At 37.4% G+C, this 27793-nt stretch overlaps 1 protein-coding gene across 1 annotated transcript; it reads left to right on the forward strand.

Annotated features, from left to right (window-relative positions):
* On the forward strand, positions 1–27368 carry TRDMT1 (tRNA aspartic acid methyltransferase 1; the record flags this gene model as incomplete). The annotated part of the gene is made up of 11 exons (XM_082479652.1): positions 1–64; positions 8512–8621; positions 10313–10389; positions 11850–11921; positions 15652–15717; positions 17274–17343; positions 18019–18102; positions 18600–18973; positions 21032–21089; positions 22088–22217; positions 26612–27368. The coding sequence occupies 11 exons, from the start codon at positions 1–3 to the stop codon at positions 26710–26712; spliced, it is 1206 nt and encodes a 401-aa protein (XP_082335778.1). The 3' UTR covers positions 26713–27368.
* Between the last annotated feature and the right edge of the window lie 425 nt (positions 27369–27793).

Genomic DNA, 27793 nt, shown 5'->3' on the forward strand with positions numbered 1-27793 from the left:
ATGGCGCCGCTGCGGGTGCTGGAGCTCTACAGTGGCATCGGGGGGATGCACCAGGCCCTGAAAGGTACCGGCGAGCGGCCACCGCTGCCAGCGTGTCCCTCGGTGCTCGCTGTCGCCGCAGACCCGCCGTGCGCCTCCCCCTCTCCCCACTCCCCCGCCCACCCTCACCTCCGAGGGCGCCATCTTCTCGACGGGACCCCGACCCCTGAGGGGAGGCTGTGGAGGGCGCCATCTTCTCGATGGGGCGGGCTAAGATGGCCCCTGTCTTCCCGTAGCCCCTTCCCCAGGCGGGCAGGTCGCCCCCCCTCCCCACTGTCTTGCACAAGCACCGTGTGGAAGGAAGCTGTGGGGTGGGAGGGTGGCCTCCTCCCCAAGCCCCAGAGTCGCAGCCTCCCCTTCTGCAGGGGCAGGAAAGTGACCTTATGGTGGTGGGGTTGGTGTTAAGGGGAGCCGGGGCAGGGGGCTGTCTGGTGGGCCTGCTGTCAGGGTCTGCATAGGGGTTAGTTGTAAGGGGCATAGGGAGGTGAGTTTTGGCTCATGATGTGTTTGCCTTGGGGGTCCGTGGCTGTAAACTGAGCAGTGCCCGAAAGCTTTGGTGGCTTGCTGGGTACCCAGGAGCACTCTGGGGTGGAAATTATGGATCCGTGGTCCTGCTTTGGCCCAGGCAGCTGCACCCGAGAATGCTGTGATTTTGTGTTCATTAGTATGTGTTTTGCTTTCTGCTGACAAACCCCTGCTGCAGGTGTGATCACGATCATGCACAGGATGATAGTCAAATTAGCCAGTGTATCCCATAGGTGTGCATGCAGACTTGGTTTTCATGGCGTGTAGCTAGTTTTCATGGCGTGTAGCTAGGTGAATAGCTGATACATGATCCATATATGAGACTGGTGTAACATTTTCTAAATAGGAAAAATTCATATAGTGAGTACATACTAGACTATATGTCCAGGTGAGTTTTTATGTTGGTACAAGGAACCCTGGAGCTGAATTTGCTGTATGGTTAAAGCATGGCCTGTGTGAACTTCAGCAAGCCCTGTGACTTGGCTTCCCCAAATAAAAAATTGAGCTAGGCTGTAGATCTCCTTTGTAAAGTATCCTGGGCCTTGTTACGTCGAAGTACAGGTTTTGACAAAAATGTGCATAATTTAAGAGAATCATCATAATAATTTTATTTGTAACTACAATCCTTCACATACTTCAGCCTTCGTAAGCATTAGCAGCTCTTCTATTACACTCTACAATAGAGACCATTTTCATAAAAGCATCAGGTGAAAACTTACCTTGTTAATTTTCCAGTGAGCTAAGCAATATTAAAAGGTTGTACTTACAGATAACCATTTAGCATCATTCATTCACTTAAAACACACTCACAATTTGCAGTGTGGCATTTTTTTCTACTATCTAATTTTTACTTGAATGTGTATGAATGTTTTATATATGTAATATGTAAAAATACATGACGTACCAAAATAGGTCCCTCACTGTATTGTAAACAATCCTAACTACCTGTTGTAGGGATGCATTTTCCTTATTTCCAGACACATCCTTAGATTATTAAGAGCAAAACACATCTTTGTATGTCTTTTGTATCTGTAGATTTTGGAGTCTTTGTGGAACGAAAAGAGGGTGTTAGACATTGTGTATTGTTTATATAGCTATTATAGTAATGCTCTACTTTTCTAGTAGTCTGATTCCTGAAGTGTTGGGGAACTGTGTATGCTATAGACAATTTCTGTGAAAAGCAGACTGGTTCCTGAAACTTAGCCTACACTGTGGCCCTTTGCTCTTTGTTGTGTGTTGTATGTATGTAACAAATCTTTACTGAATGTTATCTAATTCTGTTCTTACCAAACATTCACAAGACTTCTATTATTGTGTTAATGTTCTGCAATAGTTAATAAATTGTAGTGCCAGATGTGTTATCCTATGGATGGATACCTAAAAAAGCATTATTTACAACACAACAAAATACTTAACAAGAATATTGGGAATGCAGCCTTAGAAGACTATCATAATACTGTAAACTTGTATCCAATAGATAGTTACTGTGCATATGAAGGCTTGAGAGCATACATCACACATCTTGTGTAGTTTGGAGGGTGAATGAATTAACCCAAACTCTTGTATTATTTCTGGAAAGGGTAAATTTATTTCCAAGCTTACTGTTTCTGAACTTGCTGAACAAATGCATCGGTGTCAGTGCATGTTGTAATTTCTATTATTCTAGCCTTACATTGACTGAAGGAATTACAATAAGTATGAAGAGTGAGACAGAGATTCTTTTGTAGTGGTACCAGCCAAAGCAGATGAAGGAGACTTAAATTATTATTTGTGTAAATGACCCTAGATAGTACTAAACGGTTAAATACCAATTGAAACTTGCAAAGCATATAGATACAATGCTATTTGCATTACCGTTGGTATAACTTTTTTCCAAGTCTGGGTGCTTATTTTTCTGGGAAGCATATGAAAACTAAGCCCATAGGCATTGTGTTGTCTTGGAAAAAGTCCAAACCGTACGCTTAGATGAAAATCTTGTTTTGAGTGCTGTTAAAACTAATAATAAAGGAATTAGAATAAAAAGGGTTCTATGTAATTTGCACTGAAGTAAGTATTTAATGGCAGGTCATTATATAAAACTGGTTTTGATGAATTGAATTACATTCAGGAATACTGATATAGTCAGGCATTTTGATATCTTCTGCTGTTTTCTCTTTTTAAGTCTCTTAGACATCTGGATTCAGTTTTCTTTTACAATTTATAAAGGAACAGAGTAAAGTCAAGGGGGATTTAAATGCTTGCTTTTATCTGGAAATCAAACCGAAAAAAGTGAATGTTCCTCTGGAAGTACTTTTTGTATATAATAACAGGGTTTCTCATATGTTTTAGGCCTATGAGTGTACATGCTATTTGAAAATGTCTCTGATACAATTTTTTTGGATATCATTTAACAAATGGTAGTATGGAAATATTAGAAGGTTTATTTTTTTTTCTGTATTAATGTGTGGCTTGAAAGAAGGCCCTTCATTTCACCAGTGCTTTCGTAAACCAGATACACATAATTTTCATCTCTCATGTAATACTTTATTTTCTTGGTATGTTGTCTAGTGAATCTATATAGCCAAGAAAAATAATAGAAACATGTCGAAAAGAGAGAGAGCATAGAATATTTCAATGGTAGCATCCCAGGAAAGCTACTTGTTCTACAAAACGCATTCTGCAGTTCTGGCAAGTTCTGGCTCAGTGTTTGTTCCTGGCCATGTTATGTAGCCGGTTTTGTGGCCAGTTGTCTTTAGCAGAGCTGGTCCAACTTCCTACTTCTCTGTCAAGTTGCCGTTGTTTTCAATTGGCAAATAGGTATTTTCCAGGAAATCTGACACTGCCGTTTCTACCTGGAAGCCTTTTAGGCTGTAATTTTTCATATGCTTAGTTTTAGGATAGCGTATACTTGAGCTTGCAAGATGAGGATGTTCACTGTTTTGGCAGCTGTCATTAAAGTAGAATGCATTTGGCATCAAACAGTATGCAATTTGTTTTGAGATTGTCCTTGCCTACACTAAGAAATAACTGAATTTTAATAAATTTGTGGAAGTTTATACTCTCTTACAAGTGTTTCTCTATTAAGAGTATGTAGAAGTTATTAGTACATACTTACATAGTTGAATCAGGTTCTTTTTGACAGTGGCGGCTGTTCCTGAATTTAGATTTCAGTCCAAAACTGAAAAAGAAAAACCTTGGGGATTGTCTAGCTCTGTGTTGATACTTCAGCTGTAGATAATTCAGCATATGTAGAATTTCTAGTTTGAGATTTTGAATGCCTTATAATAATATTTTAAATTTATCAGCAAAGACATGCAAAAAGATATAATTTAGAAAGTTGAGCTTAATTAAGATCAGAAGTCAGTCTGTTCATATTCATACTCTTGATTGAGGCAGCTGAGAGGTGGGAGTGCATTTCTTCCTTTTTCCCACCCTGTGCTCCAAATTTTGAGATTTATAAAGGTTGATGTTTAGATCATATAGGTCTAAATCTACAATGCTTTACATGTGTGTATGTGTGTGAATGTGTTCTTTATGCATGAAGTGCAGAGTTTCTGCTGTGAAAAATACAATGTTTTATTTTTAGAAAATCTATGGCTACAAATTAATTTCCTTAGCAACTTTCCATCAAACAAACAGCCTGCTCTTCCTCATTCCCAACCAAAACAAACTTTAACTGGTTTATTAATTTAGGCAGTTTTCCCATGAAAAATAGGTTCCAGGTCTCTGCCACAGGTGTTTATAATCTGCCAGGTCCCTGAAAAAGTCTCCCATGGAGACATCTTTTAAAAAATACCATAATTTTGCAGTGATAAAGTTGATATTTTTCCTCTGCAATTGTTATATTCCAGTTTTACAGAGTAAGAATTTGAGTGTCTTGTTCTGTCTTCTCTGTTTATTCATTTTATTTGATTATTTCCGTGAATTGCACAGCATAATAAACTTGTGTGCATAATTACACTGAGCATAGCTATCTCAGGAGGAGAGGCAAAGGAGATAAAACTGGCAAGTGGCTTTAGAATTCAGCACAGTGCAAAACAAAGATATTGCCTGTTTGAGCAAGTTTTTACATCTAAACTCATTTTAATGTAGAATGTTTCTGTAAAATATAGCCCTTTGTAGCACAAGGTGGTGCCAGTTGTGCTATAATGTAAATTTGCATAGTTTATATGGCTGAACATGAACAAATCCTGTACAAAGAGAGCAGTGAAAAAAGCTGCTAAGAATCGTGCAGGAACCAAGTATCAAGTTTACTGATAGTTGTGTTGACTGTAGCCGTGGGCAGTTCAGTGTAATCATTTCAGCCAGGAGCTGAGAACTCCTAAATGAAATCTTTGCACTCTGTTTTAAAAGGAAACAGGACTGACAAAACACATGACTAATCTTCCCTTTTCCATCTGTTTCCATATACCTGTTACAATAGATAATTGTTCTTGCTCTGATTTTCCAACACACTGAGATCCACCAGGCTCTGCCCTTGGTGTAACAGCATGTCTTTCATGTGCTCTGCTGACATTGATGATTCTATTACAAAAGTACAGTGGTGAATATAAACAGATCTATGTTAATTTTAAGGTCTGCTAGAAACACATGACAAAGGAATTGATTCTGAAGAGGAAAAGGGCAGATATTGTAATGTCAGAAATTTTATTTTCAGTGTTTGAAGATTACACTCTTTAGGGTTGTTCTTTCCAAATCAGGAGCTAAATGCACTCATCCTGTCTTCCTGTTTCAGATGCTGCACCTTCCACTCATTACAGCAGAGTCCCTTTCACTCAAGTGACTACTATATAGCTGAAATGGCTCGTAGGCATTGTGTATACAACAAGATGGAGAATTGTGACCCAAAGTTTGATTGCTGCCTCTTTAGGCAATTAAATAACAGTTTAAGAGCTTCTGCTATGTGCATCCTAGAGGTTTTAAGACTGAAGTGTAAAATCAGTGCTTTCCTAATAGGATGATACAAATTTGAGTTCACCTGCTTTCAGCCAAGAGAGAGTATTACAATCTAGTCTACCTAAAAATAAGCCATAACACCTCCCTCAGTAACTTCCTTTTGAGGTACAACATCTCGTCAGAAATGCAAAGTCTTGGTTCAAAACCCATGGTGTTGAATATTGCAAAGCAAGTATTCCAGCAGCTACTTAGTTTCACTTAGAAAATGTGTATTATTTCTTTCTTTACTCTGCATAAAATTAAATTGTTTTCTGCATAGTTGGAATTATCTTAAATGGCTGTATTTTGAAAGTTGGACATACTTGTTTGGGGGGGAAAAAAGTCTCCAGAGCTGAGTCTGTTTCTGCTGAAGTTCTGCTATATATTTTGGGGAGTTGATTTAACATCTCACTAAGTCAGCAATTCAGGGGCATTTTCATATTCCTGCGTTGCTTTTGTGCCTTTTGTCAGTGAGGATAATTAAACACAGTCTTGATTCTGTTTATTTTAGATTTTACTTTCAGCTTTTTTAATGATACATTCTTACAGTCATTTTAAAACAATAAATATAATTGCTATACCAAAACGGAGTATTACAGTTTAACATTGAAATTATTTAAATTTCAAGAGGAGAAGTTCTTTAAAAATGTGTCATTTTTGCATTGTTTGAAATTTACACAAGCTTTTCTTTGTTAGGTTGGATGTGTGAGATCTGCTTGTCTGCTCGAGCTCCTTCATGCGTTTCCAGGGTATTTCCTCACAAATACGCTTAATCAGCTTTTAGAGGGAGTCTGCTCTGTAACAGGAACTCCCAAGTGAGCCGCAGCTTTTGAGTGAAAAGGCAGAGAAGCTTTGAAAAAAATTATCAGGTCTTTGAATTGGGAAGAGAGGATGTCGGTTAGAATAGTTCAGGAAAAGTTCCTGTCCCTTTTCCATGTGGTTAACATCTCTGGTTTAGACTGAACATTGTATTGCAAGGGGATTCAATAAATTGCTATTAGCTGTATGCTCTCTTTCAGTATTTCCAGCAGTTCCTTGATGCGAATCTCCAGTACTTCTTTTTTTTGTATGTATGCAGGGAGGGATTGGATTGATGTTAGTAAAAAGGGTGACCGTCTGAATCATGAGTTGTGAGAGAAAGCACACTGCCTGCTTCTCCAATTGTCATTTTTAAACTAAACATTAATTTAGATAATAACTTGAGGTTCTTGATATTTATTTTTTTTTCCCTTCTGGAGTAACTGGAACACATAATGAGGATCTGCTTGTCAGGACAACGTGTTTTAAGAATTGAAAGAATAAATGAGAAAAGCAGTCTCTTAAACAGTACTTGAAGCTTGTTCCTGTTTCTCAGGTGTTACAGCTTTGTTTTAGGAAGATGCAAATGTTGGTTCTTGAATATGCTTGTAAATTGAGACAGTCAACCTGCTAAGGCGGTGTTCTTATCACGCTAGATGTCAGTGTTAACATACCTGTTCTGTAACCTCAGGTGTAGTCATTTGGTTGTCCTTGTGAATACACCTGTATTTAATACTTCAGTTATGATTTATGGTCAAAATGTCAAGACAGTAACTGCAAATAATGATTTGTATGTTGCCATGGGTGACCGTTTGTAACCACTTTTCTTGTGAAACTCCTGTTCTTTTTACTCTATTGCACCAAGTAAACCCAGGACAAGCAGGTTGACCTTTGTTAAAATGTCTGCTACAATCTTTCCGATACCTGGATTTCTCTTTCATCTTAGTTTTGAATAAGACTGCTGTGAAAACCTGAAAGATAGTAGATGGGTGATAACTGCATCACTGAAAATTAAATCCACTGGGGACATACTCTCAAACTGTAAATAATTAGCTGACTAGCAGTAATTCATAAGATGTCTCATTAGGTCATTTGTTAATGTGTTACTTGAGCATGTTGTGAGACTACTCAAAGGCATATGGCTATTTGCTTTGTTTGTTTTGGCTTATGAATTTTTTTTGTAAATCACCTGGGTTTCATCTGGAGCTTGGTAATGGTGACCATAATGTAGATTTCCTGATGGTTGAAACTGATCTTGTATATCAGGAAATATGGTCACTGTTTTCTGCCTGCGGCTATAACAGCGCCCACAGCCTGTCTTCCTGGATAAAAAGCCTCAGTGAAGGTATTGTGGTTAGTAATAATAAATAGTCTGACATGATGAGCAGTGGATTAAACACTGTTCTTTTTATGTCTTTAGCTTCTGTAGAACCTATTATTCTGTTACTCTATAAATTAACCATTGCTTATTTACATTCTCTTAAGTGTATTTTTCTTTCAGGGTTTTAGCTGTCAGTAGATTTGTTACACTATGCTCTCTTCTTTTCAATAACACTTCTAAGTGTCTAGAAATACTTTCTTTGATATCAAGAGAAGAAGAGCTGCCAAATGCTGTCCTTCAAAGTGTTTGATATTTTGGGGACATTAAACTCAAAGGAGGCAGCAGTTGGGTTCAAGGCCCAAGGTTTTCTTGGAATATAAGCACAAATGTTTTTCAGGTAGCTTCTTAAACTTTTGTTGCAAGAGTAGACATACCTCAAACGTATTTTTGGTGCATTTTTTTTTCACAATGAGAAGTAATATACTTCTAAAATGACATGTTTAGTTCCTGTAAGTTGTCAGTGGCTGGAGAGGTTCAGGCAGTGGCAGGGCAGCTCGGCACATAGACTCAGGCTGTGTTCCTATAGCTGGGGAACTTGGTGGCCACAGAGACCAGCTGAGTGCAGGTGGAAACGTTGTAGAGATGCGCCCTATTTGGAGTTTTTGTGTGACTGTATCTACAAATTAAGAAGTGCACAGTTAACTTCCATTTTTGGATATCTAAGGAAAGGAAGTACTGGCTGTGTGATTAGAAACACCGTGTATTTTTCATATAAAGTTTTAAAGGCAACACAGCAGAGTTTGATTGTGTAATTTCCCTTTTATTTTTGAGCACAGCTGTGACACAACTGAACAAATGCATTCTCCCAAGAGTAGTAAAGACCTACAGTTTTCAAATTCTTTTTTTAATTTTAGAAAGCTGCACATCTGCAGAAGTTGTTGCTGCTGTTGATGTGAACACTCTTGCCAATGAAGTCTATAAGCACAACTTTCCCAGCACGCCATTATGGGCAAAGACAATTGAGGTGAGTAATGAATGCCTTTTTTACTCTAGTCTGGCATTTGTGGATGTAAGTTGTCTTCAGTATCATTATTAGTAACAAGAGAAACAAAAAGATTTAATTTATGTTGTTATGAATATAGCAGTTTTACAATAACTATGACTTCTTGTGCTATGGTTGCTTGTTGAAGTTTGAGGGATATTCATACAGCAGTCTTCCTCAAAGTCTTGACTGCTGCATCAAGAAAGGTTATGTAAATGTCAAGAGGAATGCTTACCACCAAAAAAGGAATGACAAAAATTATAGTTTTAGATTAAAAAAATATTTTCATGTATTTTGAAAGAATTTAATTAAATTACTTGGAGGCATGCCTTTGTTTTTTAGTTACAGTTGAGCTCAGTAAAACACAAGAAAATATACTGGATGGGATAGTCTTGCATTTTTTTGTGGGCTCAATAGGTCAAATGTTTTAGGAATTCTGTCCCTTTTCCACATTATTTGAAGAACTAGGTAAAAATGGATTCTCTTTTAATAATTGAGGGGCAAACTAGGCATGCCATTTTGCCTGGATTTAGTTAGAAATTTCTGTACACTTAATCTTTTACAGTTTTACAACATGACAGTAAAAGATACTGAATTTGTTTTAAGCCACCAGCTTAAGTAAGACTTAAATAGGTGGGTAAAGGTTAAATGCTTATTCAGCAGCCAATAATAACAGGCTTAACGATAGTTTACAGATTTATATGGGAAAAGAAGCCTTGCTTATGTCTCTTTATAATACATAAGAGCAGATTACAGTCAGGAAGACCTTCTTTAAATTTACTGGAAATAAAATTAGCAGCTTTTATGTAGTTTCTGTGGGCAGGTATGTTACATTTGCTATATAGATATCCCTCAAAATAAGTAAGGCAGTGATTTCTTTGTCCAGCTCATAGTTACTTGTTTGTTATCCTTCTTGTCTCCACTTGGCCCCTTAATATGTTGTCCTTCTAGTGTTGGTTAAAATGTAGTCTAGAGGAACTTCTACTCTTGTTATGAATTCATGCCACAAACCTAATTCTTTCTTGTCTGAACAGAAATATTTTTGCAGAGTAGAGCTTTGAGCCATATAGTATTTCTGAGTGATTTTTACTCGGCAAAAACTAGAACAAAGTAAACTTTATAGGATAAGTGGGTGGTGAGCTCCGAAGAGTTAAAACCCATGGTTGGGACCTGTAAAAATTATCATGTTAACACTCGAGCTACTTTTCTGTTCACATATTTTGTCTTTTGAGAAGATCTAATATTTTTTTCACCTGTTTTGAATATGTTAATATTGGTTTTGATGTACAGAGACTTCATATCTGAATAATGGTACCTTATTTGGAGACGGGAGGGGGAACAGTAACTACTAAGCATTTTGATGTGATCTACTGAAAGAACCACTACACTCTTCTTCTGAAAGAATGAGTAGATAAAAACCTCAACATTATGTATAGATGCTAACATCATTAGTGTTTTTGATTCATATTCAAAGCAATTAATGCATATTTTCATTGTATGGTTTGCTAAGATAGAAAAGATTGAAATTATTAGGTCAAATTAGAGATTAGGTAGTTTTTTGCAAGATGAAACATCTAGTGGAAGTAAGAGGGGTAGTTTCATCTAACAGATGATTGGAGAGTTCAATACAGTTTACAACATTCATCATTCTTCTATTTTTTTTCCTTATTCAGGGCATAACACTGAAAGAATTTGACAGATTATCTTTTGATATGATTTTGATGAGTCCTCCCTGTCAGCCATTTACAAGGTAGATATAGCACATTGGAGAAAAGTGCAGTTATTACAGTGTGTACTGTTAAAGGAGGAGTGTTGTCAAGAGTGACACTATGTGTGGTTCATCTGCGTATCTTTCTCTTCCTAAGTAAAAAAGTTGTAGCTCTCTTCATCATGATGTTTACTGTAGTGGAACAAATGCAGCGTTTTGAATCTTAATCATTGCTTGCATTTCATGCAATATATGTATTTTGATTCAGTTTAAATTAAGTAAGCTTCTTACAGCACTTATTTTGCATACTGTATTGTTCTTCTAGCAGTGAAATTCCAAGATTTTGCTGTTTAGGAGTGCTTCCTTTCCCTTAAAATATTAATAGAATTGTTTCCTGGGGAAGCTCCAGGAAGAGGATTGGAATTTCTCACTTTTGCCTGAGACTAAGACTGTAATCTGTCTTTATTTGTACTTTGAAAATTGCGTGTGCACACAAATAGTTTATTCTGAGGAATGTTTCTATTTTAGCCAAGACTAGGTTGATAATAGCTTTGAAATTATTTTGTAGATGAGATAGAGAAATATCTTGCTGATTAAGAACTGAACTTCCTGAGGTGTTTGTCAGATTAGTTTCAAAATCATATCATTTGACAGCAGTGACCAGTGGAGGTAAGATATTCATGCAAAGTAGTAGCTTCATGAAAAAGTCTGTTGGTCGTGATGAAACTGCTTGTATAAGAAAGTATATCTTGTTGAATGTTCTAAGATTAAAGAGAAATACCTCCAAAGTGGTGCTGATCTAGAAAAATGTATTTGTGCAAACCTATGATGTATATAGGAATCATTCAATTTTTTTTTAATAATGCGGTGAAAAGAAAAATTTGTGTATGTCTAATTTAGAGACATGCTAAAGCTCTTATACCAAGGCTTTATTGTTTTTTAAGAGCTAATACAAGTATAAGTTAGGGGAACACAGGCCTCAAATTGTTGTATTATGTTATTATTTTTAAAACCTATGTGAGCTGTCCGGTTTAATTTTACAAAATTGGTTACAAAGTTATTCACATGGGGCTCAAACCTGCAAAATGGTGAGCACTGAGGCTTTAATTCATAGAAATAATTTAATATATTCAATGTGAAATAGCAGGGTATTCCCAGGAACCCAGTGGGGTTTTTGTGTTCTTTTGGAGCCAAGTATGTTCAAGGGGTTTGCTGGACAAGACCAGAATGCTAAATGCTTTGCAGACTGGAGAGTGGATTTCATTACTGAATGCTTTAATTTTAACCTCGCTGTGAGCTGATGGATTCCAGGGCTAGACTTTCATTCCTTAGAGCATTTCTTGGGATACTGTCTCTGTGAGCAGGTTTTCATGTCTGTACACAACGCTTTTGCAGAGTTCCTTTTTGAAACTCAAAGCAAAATGTGTCAGCATTCTGTAGAAAAATTGTTAAGTGTCGGTCTGCTCTGAGTAATATACAGGTGTTTCTTTATTCTTTCTTAGAATTGGCCTGCAAGGTGATGTATCCGATCCACGGACAAAGAGCTTTCTCTATATTCTGGATATTCTCCCAAGGTATAAATGAACTTCTACCCCAGTTCTTAAATCTTTGTTGTAACTGAGTAGGTCTTTCATATTTCAGTGAGACAAATCATGTATAATGTTTTACAGGGATACTACTAGTATTGTGTTGTATTACTTGTTTGTTTTCACGTGATCATATGTAACTTACAAATACTTGTATTTTACTAATGTTACTATCATCTCATAGTTACTGTATATGCTTTTATTGTTTGGTTTCCTTTTTACTCTGTGTCTGTTTAAACTGTGGCTATATCATAAACGAGAATTGAGTTATTTTCGGTTCAATATCAAACTTGCACTGACTTTACATAGAAGCAGGAGTAGGTAATATAATAGTTTGCTAATGGGCATAGTGGAAATATGGAAGTTTTTTGAAATACCAGGTAAAAGAAGCTTTGATATCAACATTTAGTGACCTTTTGAATAGGTAATACTTGAAAATTTGTTTAAATATATTATTGGCTTATTACTACGATACATTTTCTCTCCTGTTTCATTATTGCGTAAACTGTCTATTCTGTCTTTTTGGTGCTGCTTCAAGATATCTTGGGGCAGATTGTGTATTTTTGGTTTGTAGTACAATCTCTTGGTTTGAGTAGTAATACTAAAGAATTCAAATAGCACTGCATTGTCTGAACAGTATTTGTATGGATCTGTCGTTTTTGCCTGGTCAGACCCCAGTTCCTAATAAAATAGCCATAATTATTTGTAGTATTTATGCCTTAAATTTTGAAATAGTAAATCCATTTAAAGTGGGTTTTGCTGATCTACATTGTTTTTACTGATAGTGTTAAAAATCAGCTCCAAGTAATGCTTGTAGTCTTTTTTGGGGAAGAGATGCGCAACACTGTAAGAACCCTTTCTGGGGAAGTAAAGCAAGTAGTTGCTCAGGGAGATTATCCAGCAGAAATCTCTGCTTCTGGATTGATATGTCCATTGGGCACCAATTGGCACGAGCCTGAGAATTTGCATCAGTTACAGTCCACCAGACACTTAACCATTCCTGGCATTCCTGCTTCTGCTGGAGACTGGGACAGCTATATATTCTTTCATTGGTTAATTTTGCTCTCAGAATTGGAGGAGGACGAAGGGAGGTTTAGCTGTCTCTCTTTTTTTTTTTTTTTTTGTTGTTGTTGGTTGGTTTTGGTTTTTTAATGAATGCTTTCTGCACGGAAGGAAACTGGTACCAACAACAGCCTTTCTTTTGAACTGCTGTTAACACTGGGAGAAAAAGGTCCTCATCCTTCCTCCGGAAACAACTTTTTTGCAGCCAGCAACATTAAATGGGACTACCTTTTTGCCCTTGTCATCAGCAGATAGAGAACACAGACAGAGAAGGGTTGAGCGGCTTGGCTGGGATCACCTGAGAAATCTGCGGCAGAGAACATAAAACAGAACACAATACAAATTCTGTAGCCTAGTAAGTTAGACAATAGGTAAAAAGAAAGATTATTATTACTCCTCTGCTTCTAGGAGAGACACAAAGTTGCACAGGATATCTTTTCTGGGACAATGAATCCTTAGTCCTCCAGACTGACCTTTCAAAATGATAAATTAAAAACAGCAGATAGAGTGTAAGTTAATAATTTATCAGAGTAATGGTACCTTTCTTATCTTTAAGGGAATCCTGAGCTCAGTATTCCGTTCAGTTAAACTGAGACCACAGTTAAAAGGCTGGCTGCTTTTGGGACACTTGTGCATTAATATGGAAATGTCGCTTCCTGGTTGCTGGGGGCTTAACTGGATAAAGGGCAGAAGCTTTTCCTTCTCAAAACCAAAGCTTTAGGCACTGCAGGACATGTTTTTCGTCATGACGATGCAAAGGAGCTGGGCTTGGCTGTGGCACTTTATCTCAATACCCCATGAGACCCTGCTGATGTCCCTTATCTCCGTTGGGCAGGTTGTTTCTTGAGGCAGTACTTACAGTAAGCAGTCTGTAATATGTTAAAGATGGTGGCTTCTGTAGAGTTTCTTAGTTCAAATAGATTTATGTTTTACTGAGATAGTGTTTGCGTATTTTTTGGATATGACATATTTGCCAGACATGGAGTATTTCAGCCCAAAAAAGGGAAATTCTTAATATAGGAATTATCACTTCGCATTCTAAATTGGTACAGTATGTGTTCAATTTATGGAAACTATAAAACAATTTCTCATCCCTTGGCTGTTCTTACCTTATGTTCAGGCTTTTATAATGAAATGTCACTGAAGTGAAGCTCTAAGATAGCCTGGGAAGACAAATTAATATTAGAGATAATGGAAGGGACAATTTCAAGACCTGGAAAGACCTGGGAAATCCTTGGATCACCCAGCCAACACAGAAAGTCTGACCCAAATGATCTGGATACTGTCTGTTTATTGTGTCCAAGCCATAACCCGGGGAAATCCAATGCTAAGACGTCAAAGTACTACTTTTACAGACGCATTTGTAATGTTAATACCTGCCAAGTACTTAACACATACTTTTTGTATAGTGATTACTTGTCTTATGATCTGCTGATCCCGTATGAGCTCTTGCATTTCAAGCTATGCTCTGGATTAATTACTTTAAAAATAAGCTTTGTAGTAGGTGATGATGATGTTGAGTGTGGGTAAATGTACCAACAGGTAAATTCTCCATTCCTTTGCAGGGAATTTGGCTGCTGCTGCTTTTTTTTCTGTTTAGAATTATTTTTTTCACTATTATTTTTAGTATTTTCTTAAATTTGACATATTATCTTGCACATTTTCCAATGTCTTGTGAAACACTTTAGTTCTTTAATTCTGCATTTAATTGATGGTAGGTTAGAAGATGCTAAAACAAATTCTGCTGTGGTTTGTATCTGTGGAAGTCCAAAGTCACTTACAGACTTAAATAAGCATGGGGCTGTCAGTATCCTGTTTCTGTATCCTGTTCTGAGATCTCAATGTGTGACAGACATACTATGTCTACATTAGCCTTACTAGAGAATTAATTAGTGCCAGGGAATGTTCCCAGAGACGTGAATCTGAATTGTCTATGCTTCTAAATTGTTAGAATGGTCCCTGGCACAGTTCAGGCATGTTCCCTTCTCCAGAGATTTAATATGCTGGTTTTGGAATAAGCCTATTTCTAGACCTCTGCAGTGATCTTGCTAAACCTCAGGCACTTCCTTCCCTTCCCCCCATCAAAATGAAAAAGTTAAATATAGAAAATTGAGAATATATGCATGTTGTATTTCTTAAAGCAGTTAGATGAATACTGGTTCTGATGTGTTATCACTAAAGTTGAAATGACATTTTGACATTGATTTTGGGTTTAAGCACATTAAAACAAAAATTTTCTATTCCATGGCTAAATAGTGATCTTTTTTCCTCCAACAATTGTCTTTCCTATTACAAACTGAATCTATTAAATAATAATATTATGCTTTAGGAAATGAACTCTAATAATTTTCAGAAGTACATTCATGGGGTACAGGAGATAATAGCAGTCTGTGTGAACATAAGTGGGTTTTGTTGTTTTTTTTTTTATAATTACTAGCAGTCCACGTTTTTAATTCAGTTGGGAATGATTTGATATAGACAACCTTGAAAGTTACAATACTTTTTTTTTTTTTTTAAAGGATGCTAAACTCTAGCTGCAGGAAAGATCAAAGTATTTCCACATCATGCTAGCTGTTAAACAAATCTGTGGATGAATGTAATGTAGTTTACAGCTTGTTATTCTGATTTGTTGACCTTTTCTTTTTTTTCCTTGTAGGCTCCAGAAGACTCCAAAATACCTACTTTTAGAAAATGTTAAAGGATTTGAATCCTCTTCTGCGAGGTAAAGTCTAATTTTTGCAGGTTTTAGTTTTTAATAAAGGATGTTTTCTTTAGAAGGGGAAAGCAGGAATTTTATTTCCTGGAACTTAACAAAATGGAGTGAGATGGGACAGCTGGGTGCTGTGGGTTAAAAATACTGTTTTAATTTAGGAATGAAAATCTTAGGTTGTGATAGGAACTTGCTAAATAAATATTTATTTCTCTTAAGCAGATAAAACGTGTTATAACAAGTTGACTCCATTGATTTTTATTTGATGATCGTGTGTCCTTTAGAAAGGCTCAATATTAATTTTCAAAGGAAAATAACAATAGGTATACTATGCAGAGGTTTGGGGGTTTTATCCATGACAGGAGCTCATGGTATCTTGTGCTAAGATCACAGTACGGTATAAGGGCTTCCTTGAGTACTTTTGTTGATAGTAGATTATCACTGGTTCAGGATTGCCATCAAATGGTCCAGAGATACAGTATGAAGACTGTATATAATCTTTGTCTAAAATGTGGAAGAGGAAAGTTGTTGGTAAGGTTACGTAATGACAGCAGGAGCTTTTTCCCTCTCGTGTGGGTGAAGCAGGAGACAGGAGATTATGGTCTTCCTTCTCGTTTCTTGCTGGAATAGAGTAGGATACTTCCATAGCATTCCTTGAGGCACCAAGAGATCAGCCACCCTGCATATCATGCTCCTTAATGAATATTGCAGGCAGCTGGGAGACACATTTAGCGCTCTCACTGGTTAATCATGCAGCAATCCTCTCTGAACGCTTAGACACTTGGAGATGTGTCTAAGACTTGTTGGAGATGCAGGCTGCTGCTGTAGACCCTGCGATTCCCTAGGCTATACCTTGCTAGCCAGTGTTTGGAACAAGTTGTAGTTCAGAAAACACCCCAGTCTGAACACTTGCTTTCTCTTATGACACTTGGGATGCAGTGTCACATACAGTGCCAGGTACAGGTCACAGATCATGCTTTTTTGATAGTTCCAGCCTAGTGCAGTCTGCATGGAATAGAAAAGAGAAGACTTTTTAATAAGATTTCCATTTTGGTGATTTTCCATTGTTTATAATAACAGTGAGGTAGGACTGTACTTTATCAAAGCCACTAATTTGTGTCATCCCTTGAGTTAGCCCTTTCGTCAGGCTTAGCTTATGCCATCTATGTGAACAGGGGGAAGTAGTGAGTGTAGTGATTTTAATCTCATGTTTTATAATTCACAATAAAGAGAATGTCTTGCCCTCTGATTATTTTCCTTGTTGATACACTATAAGTACTTTCCTAGAGATGGGTTATTTTTTGAAGGGGTGTTTGCACCGAAGTAGGTGTGAGATACCTGTGTATGTGTAAGAGTAATTTTTGGCTACAGTAACACTGAACTTTGTATGTTGTCTCCTCAAGTTCAGAAATGGATGACTTCATATGTGTAATTCTGTGTCCAGTTCTTTTACTGAATGTGCTGAATGTCTTGGTACCGAAGGTGGTGCATTTAATGTGTTTTAGGATAAAAAGGTCCTAAAGGTTGTTTGAACTGAGTAATTGCTTTTTGATTCTTTTCACTGTCAGAAATGAACTTTTGCAAACACTAGAAACATGTGGATTTAGATATCAAGAATTCCTCTTGTCTCCAACCTGTGTGAGTACTAAATTTGCTTTAACATTATTTAACTGTTCAGACTGCACTGAGCCAGGAAGGTGATTTTCCCTGTAGGAGCCTCATTGCTTCAGAAGTGCTGATGCCTGTGAATTTCCCAGCACAGATAATGTGACTGTGTAATTTGTGGGAGGAGGGGCTTTGTTTGCATGTTTCCCTGGCAACTGAAAACAGGACTGAGAGATTTCAGATTGTACAAGACCAAATGGAATCCATGCAGTACTGTATATATCTGAGAGAAGCTGATAGAGGGTAGCTTGAAAACCAGTTGTGGTGCATTTATTTCATTGTTAGATGTCTTATAATTCCTTGTTCCAAAAGGTGAGGCAATGCCTTTTTTTTTTTTTTTTTTTTTTTAAGAAAACAGGTAGTACCTGTCCTAAGAAATCATGATGCATGCCATTTTTCTTCTTACCTCACATAGAAGTTTGTTTACATTCCTGTTCATTTACAGAGGAAGTAAAAACAATGAGGTACAAAAATAATTGCCCACTTGTTTCCTTGAAAATACCTAGGCATGGAAGTTATAAGTCTTTAGGATGTATATTAGTGTGGCATAGTTCTGTTACTGTTTATAATGGTAGATAATTGTATGACACTATAGACCACTTTTTCCCTTTATCACATGCACTAAAGGCTTGTGGATTTTGCTTACAGCTTGGCATTCCCAATTCTAGACTGCGATACTTTTTAATTGCAAAGCTTCACCAAGAACCATTTTCCTTTCAAGCTCCTGGTCAGGTGAGTCTATTAGCATTACTTGAACTTGCTTTGTTTCATGAAGATTGAGTATTAAATTTTCAGTTTAGTGGTATGTGTTGATGAATGGAGAGAGGAATAGGTGATATCAACAGAAAAGTTAAATTCTGTCTCTTTTTTTTAGCCTGGATACTGAGTTTTCTAAGGACTAAAATGCATGCTAGTGGCTTAGATGGCTTTAAACAGTTGGGGGTCAGTGGCTGATAGTGGGCTAGAAAACAATGCATTCTGCTACCTTTTTCACACCCTTGGAAAGGTCTTTTTGCAAAGGAAATCATTTGCTTTGTTCCTGACATCATTGCTTGTAGGTCAGCAAATCTTGATGCTAACAGTTTTTGGAATCTTAATGAAAATAACATTGAATGGTTACTTGCTTTATGTTGAGCATCTCTGAAGGAATTCTTACTCACTTCAGAGTCTGCTCTCAAGTTGTTTATCAAATGCAGTTCTTCAATATTTTTCTCACAATTTGTTCCTAGATTTTGACAAGATTCCCAGATCAGGATCTAGAAGGCTTATTCAAGGACAAAGTTGCAGAAACAGTGGGTGAAGAAGCTATTTCTTCCTTGTCTGCTGAAGAGAAGACTCCAGATCCAAACATTGGTCCTGATTGCAGCAGCAAGAAGATTTTACAAAAAGGGGCTTTTCTTTTTAAGTTTGAAACAGTAGAAGAAATGGAAAGGAAACATGGTCAGGACAATGATTCCTCTATTCAAATGCTAAAAGATTTCTTGGAAGAGGCAAATGAAGAAATGAGTCAGTATTTCTTACCACCAAAGTCCTTATTGCGCTATGCTTTCTTGTTAGACATTGTTAAGCCCACCTGCCGTCGATCCACATGCTTTACAAAAGGGTAAGCTGCAAAGAAAATGTCTTGCTGAATCATGTCCTGAAATTTTAAATGTCTTTTTGTTTGTGTACTGTAAAAATAAGGTGAGCCATTTCATCAACAAAAACCCAGGCTTCTGAAAAAAATGCTCCTTATATAGCGTGCTTCCTGGTCTAGTGGAATGCCAGCATGAGAATCTGTCTGGCAGAACATCATGTGCCCACTCTAAAAATGCATTCACAAAAGACAGTGCCATTTGTTGTTGACCTTCACAGAAGCTTAATTACCCCTGCGGAAATATGGTTCCAGTAGACTGGTATAGTACTGATTCATTAATGAATTTTTTTATGTTGCTTAATGAAGTTACGAAGTGTCATGCATGACAGATCCATTCCTCATTAAAACTGTCTCCACTGTATATTTTATTGATTTCTTGGATTTTTCAGCTGTGTAGGTCAGAATAGTTGTGGATTGGCCATATGTCGTAAAACCAGTTAGGATGCTGCATTTCAAATCATATTTGATGGAGCAGAACATCAGTGCTTTTCTGTCTAGCAGTTTTCTGATTTGTACTTTGCAATTTCAAGTTTGACTGACAGAGGTTGTTGAGTGTTCTGAAACCCCACAGACAACTGGTCAAGAGCTTTTCCACTGAATGTGTTTGTGCTGGAAAATGCCACTTGGAGCCTGGAAGTTTGTGGGAAATGTGAATATTGGTGAATTTTTCAAATTAGATTGTTTTGTTTTTCTTTGAATTCTCAGAATGCTTCAACAAAATGGCTTAGTTGATGAGTTAAAGCTAATTATAACTTCTTTTTTCAATTGGTAGAAATTAGACTGCCAGGTTGACAGAGTTCCTGCAGATTTTGTGATGTCAACTTTTTGACAATCAAAAAGCTGAGAAAAGAGAAAGAATTTCTAAAGTTCAAAACTTGTGCAACAGGAAAGCCCTTCCCCCAGGAAGGGGCCTGTCATTGACAGGCACCTTTTGTGCCCTCACTCTTTTGAATCAGGGAGGAGTCAGCATCTTGTAGGATCTGTTTCTTAACTAGAACAATCAAATAAAAATCTTAGGCCAGAATGATCACTTATGTGTCTCACATAAGCCTTAGGTGTCATCAAAAATAAATTTGCCACTTGTGGTTTTACTAGAATACATCATGGTAGTTTGTGGTCATGTTTATCAAAATCATACTGAAAGAGGCTCCCCAATAGTTAATATGAAGTCTTTATATATAGTGGTGCAAACTCTAACATGGAATGTGACTGTTGCCCTTCTGCTGATGTGGAAGGAGCCAGGCCAGATAGCTGTGGTAGTTCGTCTTGGCTCAAAACATAGGAATCTAATTTTCTGTCTTTGTTCCCATTTTTAAGAGCCTGTGGGAAGGATGGTTTCCAACATGGTTCTCAATGTGGTCATATCACTTACAGCTCTGCATTATCCAGGTCACTTTCTGAAGCCAAGAATATGTGGCTGCTATGTGTTCTAGGAGTTCTATTTATGCTTCTCCAAAGCATGAGATTTAGGAAAGGGGACCCTGAATGGAGTGGAACAGCACTCCAAGAAGTACAGAGAATCCCTCTGCTGAGATGCCTGTTTGGTGTCTTTCTTACGAGTCATACTGATTATCATCTTTGAGACTGGGAGAAAAACTTCCTTCCATTCTGATTGGTCTTCAAATACTTCCAGCAAGGTTTGTGTGATGAGGGTAACCCAGGTATGCCTTCTCCAGTCCTTGCTAATTCAGAGACCACAAACACTGGTTTGAGCAATGTAGGTGGCCCTTTCTGATGGTGCTATGCTTGAATTCCTTGGTCTTGTATAGTTGATTTATATAAGACATTAGTGTGGATAAACCCTTATGCATTGATTGCAAACTCATCCCTAGAGAGCATGTTCAGAAGCTACTGCACTCCATGGTTTAGCATTGTTAATAACAAGGCCTTTTGCTTTATCTATCCAGGAGACTATTTGTTAATCAAAGCAAAGGAACTTAAGTAACCTCTCTGCATCTTTGCAGTTGTCAGTATTATGAGGTCCGATGAAAATATTAATTTAAGATTGTTATTGTTGTTGTTCAGGTATGGACACTATGTAGAAGGGACAGGCTCAGTTCTGCAGACAGCTGTAGATGTACAGGTAAGAATGTGTAGACTAACATGTGAGAATGATTTGTTTTAAAACTTTTTTTTCTTCTGCTTTGTTATTCTGAATATTATAACAAAAAAGCTTTTAAAACTACATTTTATGGCAAACGAGTTTCCAATTGATTTACTTTGTATTCCTAGACAACAGTTTGTTTAAACCAAAATTGTATGTGTTCCTCTCCGTGTGGAGTACATGAGTTGCTATCATCTTATTGTCTGTAGAGTCATACAGAGGTTTCACAGGGATATGTGAAAACAGTAAAAATGACTAAATCTATGGATAAACTACAGTAGTGTTGTGAATCTAGGGCCATTTTTTGTACACAGATGATCCAGTAAATATTGTCAAATGTCTAACAGGTTTGAATTTCAAAAGTATTATTTATCTGGGAAGACATAGTATTAACAGTAGAACTTTTCAAAATACTAAGTTCACCACAAAGTGGTATTTTGGCATTGGGGAAGGTAAAAATAAATGTGTCAGTGAATCATCATTCAAAGATACTTTTCACAAAGCCTGTTTTGTGCACAAGCACCTCCTCTTGCGCTTCTGTGCTGATCACTGGTATTATATGGCATTTCTAAGCATAAGAAGAATGCAACTTTGGAATTCAGGATAATCTCAAAGCAAGTGTATTAAAACAGCTGCATCCATACAGCTTAATTTGCGTGGATGGTCTGCTCTGGAGTTATATTAAGTCACTATCCTGTCATTTAGAAATGATTATAGTCCTTTGCCTCATTAAGTATTGGTATGGCTTGTAACTAGAGGAAGAAATGAACGCTGTCATGGCAACATTGATTTCTTTCTTGCAAGTCCATGTGTTGAGATAAGGGCTGCAAAAATACATCATCAATCATACTTTCAAGCAAAACATGCTATTGTGTTTGGCACTGTGATAATCAAAGAAATATTCTGTTAAGGTGTGAGTGTTAGATTTTACATATTTTGCCTGCATCAGTGATACCTGTTTTGGATATTCTTCATAGCTTGAATCAGTGTTTAAACACATTGAGGAGTTACCAGAAGAAGAGAAGCTTATGAAATTGTCAACGCTAAAGCTGAGGTACTTTACCCCAAGAGAAATAGCAAATCTTCATGGATTCCCTCTGGAATTTGGTATGTACTGCAAAGTACCCATTTCTACATCATTCTTCAGAAATGCCAATGTAGTCTTTTTAGTGGGGACTAATCCATGTTTTTTATTTTGCTTTTCTTTTTTAACTGCTCAGTTCTTACGATTGATTCTTGTTATTTGGCTAACTCTGAATTTCTCTGAATTTCCACTATTTTTTTTATATTTTATAAGAGCCAGCTTCTGTGGTTAGGTTTATCTTCATAAACTAAGAAAAAAATTTTGGCATGAGAAATGCTCTATTACTGAATGGCAAAGAAGGAATACCTTTGTTTAAAGCTGAAACTATTTACTCAGCAGCCAACAATTACTCACAGCTGTGGTAAGTCAACATATCCTGCCAGTTTAGGAGGTGTATTAGTGGTTCTTGGTGTTTGAGCTGCTTGCTTTCTCCCTTCCACACATTTGCAGCTGCTGACAGAAAGGGAATTTCAGAAGATACAGATACTTCTTTGTTCATGACTAACCAAACTCTTCAGGTAATGATCTTCTAAGTCATCTCTGTTTTCTAGAAAAGGCAGTCATAGCCCTTGGTCAGTTACCTCATTTTCTAACTGTTCTTGTGGAGAAGAGGGAGTCAAGGAACAAGACTGGGCAATACCAGTACATTGGACACAGGTCAACCAGAATTAAGCCTGAAATAAATTCACCAGAGTTCCCTTTGTAAAGAAAGGCAGGCAAGAAAGTGTAGCTGTTACCACCTGCTTAAGGAGCTTTGCCTGCTGCTGTGCTGTTGGATCTATTTGCTGTCTCTCAACAACACAAGCATCCATAGAATAAGACACCACTGATCTTGAGCAATTTGCTTTTCTTTGACTTCCCCAGCGACTTAGAGTTCCGAGGAGTGCTAATAGTTTTTATATATTTCTTTCTCTTGCAGTTTTAGTTGTTTTCTCATTTATTACTTAGTTATATTCAAAACTACTACTTTCAAAGAACACTATCAAGGTTGAAAAATCAAATGTTAGAGCTTACTTGTTTAAGAGTATTTGCAGGAGTGTGCTGTGTTAAGTTACATGCCAACATGCAGGATTTTTTTGTAGCCTCTCTTCCTTAATAGATTTGGGGGTGTGGTTTTTTGTTTGTTTTTTTTTTTGGTTTTTTTTTTGTTTTTTTTTTTTTGTTTTCCAGAAATCCTTTTTCTTAGCACAGAAACATAGGCTGATGTAAAGAAATTTAAGCTTAACAGAGCTGGATTGGGCTTGTATAGGTTTATCGTGCTGTTCAAGCTCCCTTTTGAGCACAGAGTTGCCCGTTTTCTCTTTTTTCTTTTAAATACTGCTTGTATTTTCCAAATGCTAAATCAGTCTTTGCAACGTCACTGGGAGGTGTAGTGGGGTTAATATTGCTTGTATTTTACAGATGGAGAACTGAGACAATGAAGAAATTTGTTTGGAAAACTATTAATTTAGGATGATCAGTTTGCAAAACTTGACCTTTCCTATTTCAGAGTGCTTTGAATGATACTATGCTTTCTCTGTTCAGAGCTCCTCTTCAGGGACAGCTGTGAGCTTCAGTATTTTAGCAAACCAGAACCGAACTCTCAAGACAAGTCAGGCTTCTGAATTTGAGTGGCATCCAGGTCAACAGCATCTACGAAACACTCATTTAGCAAACTTGTCTTTTGTCACCTGGGAACTGCAGAAGCAGGGACAGGGACAGATTTCACCTCTCGGAGGGCAGTACCCTTCTGCCTTAATCATGAACCTTCTTTATGGTTCTTGCAGTTCCCTGCCTCGCTATACTATTATTCCAACTTCCACAACACATGAAACAAGCCCTTCTCATCCAGTAGCTTCCTCTCATATATACTCCTGATTCATAGGCAGAACAAGCTTTTCCCACTGTGCTGAGTCACAAGTCTGACATTTCTTTCCTTTTTGTTTAATCTAAGACATTTCCCACTTTGTGCTTAAAAAAAAGTGTTACTCGGCTCTAGGCTGATTGAAATCTCTGAATTTAGGTACTATAAGTTTCTTTTGAGGATTTGCAAGCTATGGGTTTTCTTGAAAGTTGCTATATTTATGTCTACAGCAAAGGACGTTTCCCTGACAGCACTTCTGCCATGGTAAATTTTAAGTCATTATTGTGAAGCGTGGTATTTGGGGAGGAAATGTGTTATAATTTCTCTGCTTCTGTGTTCTGTAGTGACAGCAACATTTGGGCTAAAATTTTCAACAACAGAAAGCTTGGAGATGTACCTACTGCAAACATGTTGTTGTTCCAAGAAGCTAAAGAATGAGGAAACTATAAGCTGAAAACAAAGTGAAGTGAATGTCAGGAAGCTTTGTAACTGATGCTGTTACTAGCTGCAGCTACAGTATTATCAGAAGAAAAATGGTTCTATATTTCAACAAATTGATGGCCTTTTCCAATACCTGAGATCCAGAGTTAAAATCATTGTTCACTCTTAACATTAACAGATTTATTTGTGCTTTTAACATCTAAATGTATAACTAGTAATTGCGCTATAGGTCAATGAAATTCTGAAGTCATTTGTCTTAGCTGCTACTGTGGGTCCCACAGCAATATCATTAAAAGTAATCAGAGCATTCTTGCACCTGCGACCTGCTTTCATAAGGGTGATGTCAGGATGCCTTTTCCATTTTTCATGTTAGTGATGTGTGTAAGCTATTAGGAAACAAATGGCAGCCTAGTGGAAAGCCAGCACAATGTGGTAGTGCCAAATTGCCAAGACCGCACCATCATCAAGTAACATGCATGACCTAAATGATACCGTGAGAGCTGTGTAGGAAGTGCCAGTGTACTATGAGTTGTTAAATCAGTCCTGATGTAGGCTACTCTTGAGCAAAGAAGATAGAAGGTGCAAGATAATGTTAACAGGCAGATGGAGGAGGCTTGGGATAAAGCAAACAATGAGGTCTGAAAATTAAGTCAGGCTTTCAGTTGCCAAGAACCAGAAGGAGAAACTTTGACATTTTCAGGGTTCAGATAAGCTGATTGGGTTATAAGTGCACGTGCATGTGTGCATAAATACATATTTATTTTTATATACTTTTAAAATATGTAGTTTCTGTACCTTATTCAGTCATTTAATGTGACAACTCCATCTAAGGAAGTGTGTGTGGGAGTGTAAGTGATTGTTCCAAAGAGAGAACGATTGCCCAAATGTGCACGCCAGGAAGCTGGGCAGAGTGGATGGAGCTGGCAGAAGATGTGTTTACCAAAGCAGTCCACATTTGAGGCATTAATAACTGGCAGAGAAAGATGGAACTCCTCCCAGATGCCTCCTCCTCAGCTTTCCACCCTTGGCTCAGCTACTGTGCAACCATGTTCTCTCCTGAGCGATCCCTGGAAGAGAATTTTTCTGAAGACTTCAGAACATGTATATCACTACTTGCACACACAACGTGTTTAATGCGTCAAAGCTTAAGCTATCTAGTCATGACCTTGGGTTCAAAGTTAGGTTTTCTTCTTAGGGAATGATCAAATAATGGAATGTGATCAAGTTTCAGCACCTTAGCAAATGGCCCTAATGGTTTAATCATGTCTCTGACTCAAGTTGAAGCAAATGCACATTAGCTCACAGCTAGAGTAAGCTAAGGGTGCAAGCAGGGACAGTTACAGCAGACCAGCTGGCTGTTGGCAACTTCTATATCCTCAGAAGCTTGGTCACCTTTGTGCGCTCAATACACAGCACAGCTCTTTCACAGTACCTGGACCAGTTTAGTTTTTTCTGCGCCTCCCTTCTTTCTGCCAGTCCCCACCCTTCCCATGTGAAGGACATTTCAGATGCTGTCTCTATCTCTAAGTGCATTTGACAGCATTGAATTAAATGGAAATTTGTTCAGCTGCTTGATAACTTGCTGAATAAGCTTTGCTCATAGCTTAATTTGTAATGGTGGTGTATTGCACTGCGAGACTTGTTTGATTTGCCTCAACTGCTTAGAGGGGCTCAGGTATGAAGTACAATATAAAGCTTATTGAGAAATGCAATTTAGTCCATCTGCAGAATCATCACTTTTTCTTTCTGCCATGGCCATGTTCCTCTGTAGATGTTCTCTAGAGTAGCGGTTGTGTGATGCTTTAGGTGCTGCTGCCCTTCATTGAGACTTCTGGGTGTTTTGAGCCATATGAAGAGAATGTAGATTGGCATTAGTTAAACAATAGAGCAATGTTTTGAGGCTTCTTTTTAAACTTTAGAGATGGCAGTACTGCTAATGGAAGAACTGATAACAAATCTAATGAACTGGTTGAGAATTATTTTTGCAACTTTGTGAATTTGGGGGGGAGGGGGTGAACCCTGCTGCAATCTGTGATAAATGTATTAAGAACTGTTCACTGAAAAAAAGGAGCAGACCAAAAGCTAGAAACAAACCCAGACTAATGATGTTGCACTATATGTTTTTGTTTTCAGGCTTTCCTGACAAAGTAACAATAAAGCAATGCTACCGTCTTCTGGGAAATAGCCTCAACGTACATGTAGTGGCAAAATTGATCTCTGTTCTACTTGGATAATTTAGAACCTGAATCTGATGAGTACAGACTGGTGACAGAAAATACTTCCATCTTTCACAAGAAAGCTGATGGCAGCTGAACAAAAATCATAGCTTACCAAAATATCTGTCCAGATGTTCTGCTGAACAGTTCTGATATATTTTTAATACCTTGCTTCTATGGTGGATTTGCACTGTTAGAGGTGTTTTATTTAAATGGAAGTTTCCAGGACTTAATTGCTTTATGTAAATGTCCTTTTTAGTTTGCAAAATGAAAAAGAGCAGCATTTACGTATACCTCAATGAAAATGGATAAGGCTATTTTATTTTATCTTATACTGTACTGAAAAGATGGTTTTAAAAAGGCTATAAATGTAAAAGCTGTTTTGAATAAGTGCAAAACCCAGTTTCTAGATGTAAAATGTCTTTATCTGTAAATATCAGTGATCCATTCTTAAAAGATTTATTGTATATACGATCTGAAATTTTTTTTTTTTTGTCATTAAACTATTAAATTGAGTATTTTATACATGATTTTTAAGAAGATGTAGTGTCATCCTTAGTTTATGGTTGTCTCATCCTCTCTTAAAACTTGTAGGTTTATGGAACCCAACTGTATCTGTCTGGCATGATTTGTTTAGGTGAAGCTGAATAAAAATATTTCAAGATTATCACAACCTTGACAATAACTTGCCTGTTTCTGTTGTCACTTATTTTATTCAGGATAAGATCATTGCTCCTTACCAAAGACCTACACATAAAAGACAAAAATTTAAAAGCTCCATGTTTAGGTTCCTGTGGCATAAGAACTGGAAAAAAACTATATGCGCTGCTTCTGAAGACTTCTCAGAGTTTGATAGTAGTTCTAAGGTTAGGAGTGGATGTTGGGATGAGACCACTGCATATGGCCATCCAGAGTGCCACAGTGGTGCACGGTCTCATGGAGCTGGACTGAATGGGGTTTTTTTAATCATCAAGTCTTGTGAGCTTAATATCTCTGAAAAGAAACATGTGTTCCGGTTATTTTTCCTTGCAGGTAATATCATAGTGGTATCCAGAGAAAAAGCAGCTTGAGGGAGGAAAAGGCAGGGTGATACTTAGTA

This window comes from Vanellus vanellus (genome assembly GCF_965231255.1).
Source record: "Vanellus vanellus genome assembly, chromosome: 2".
NCBI classification, from domain to species: Eukaryota; Metazoa; Chordata; class Aves; order Charadriiformes; family Charadriidae; genus Vanellus; species Vanellus vanellus.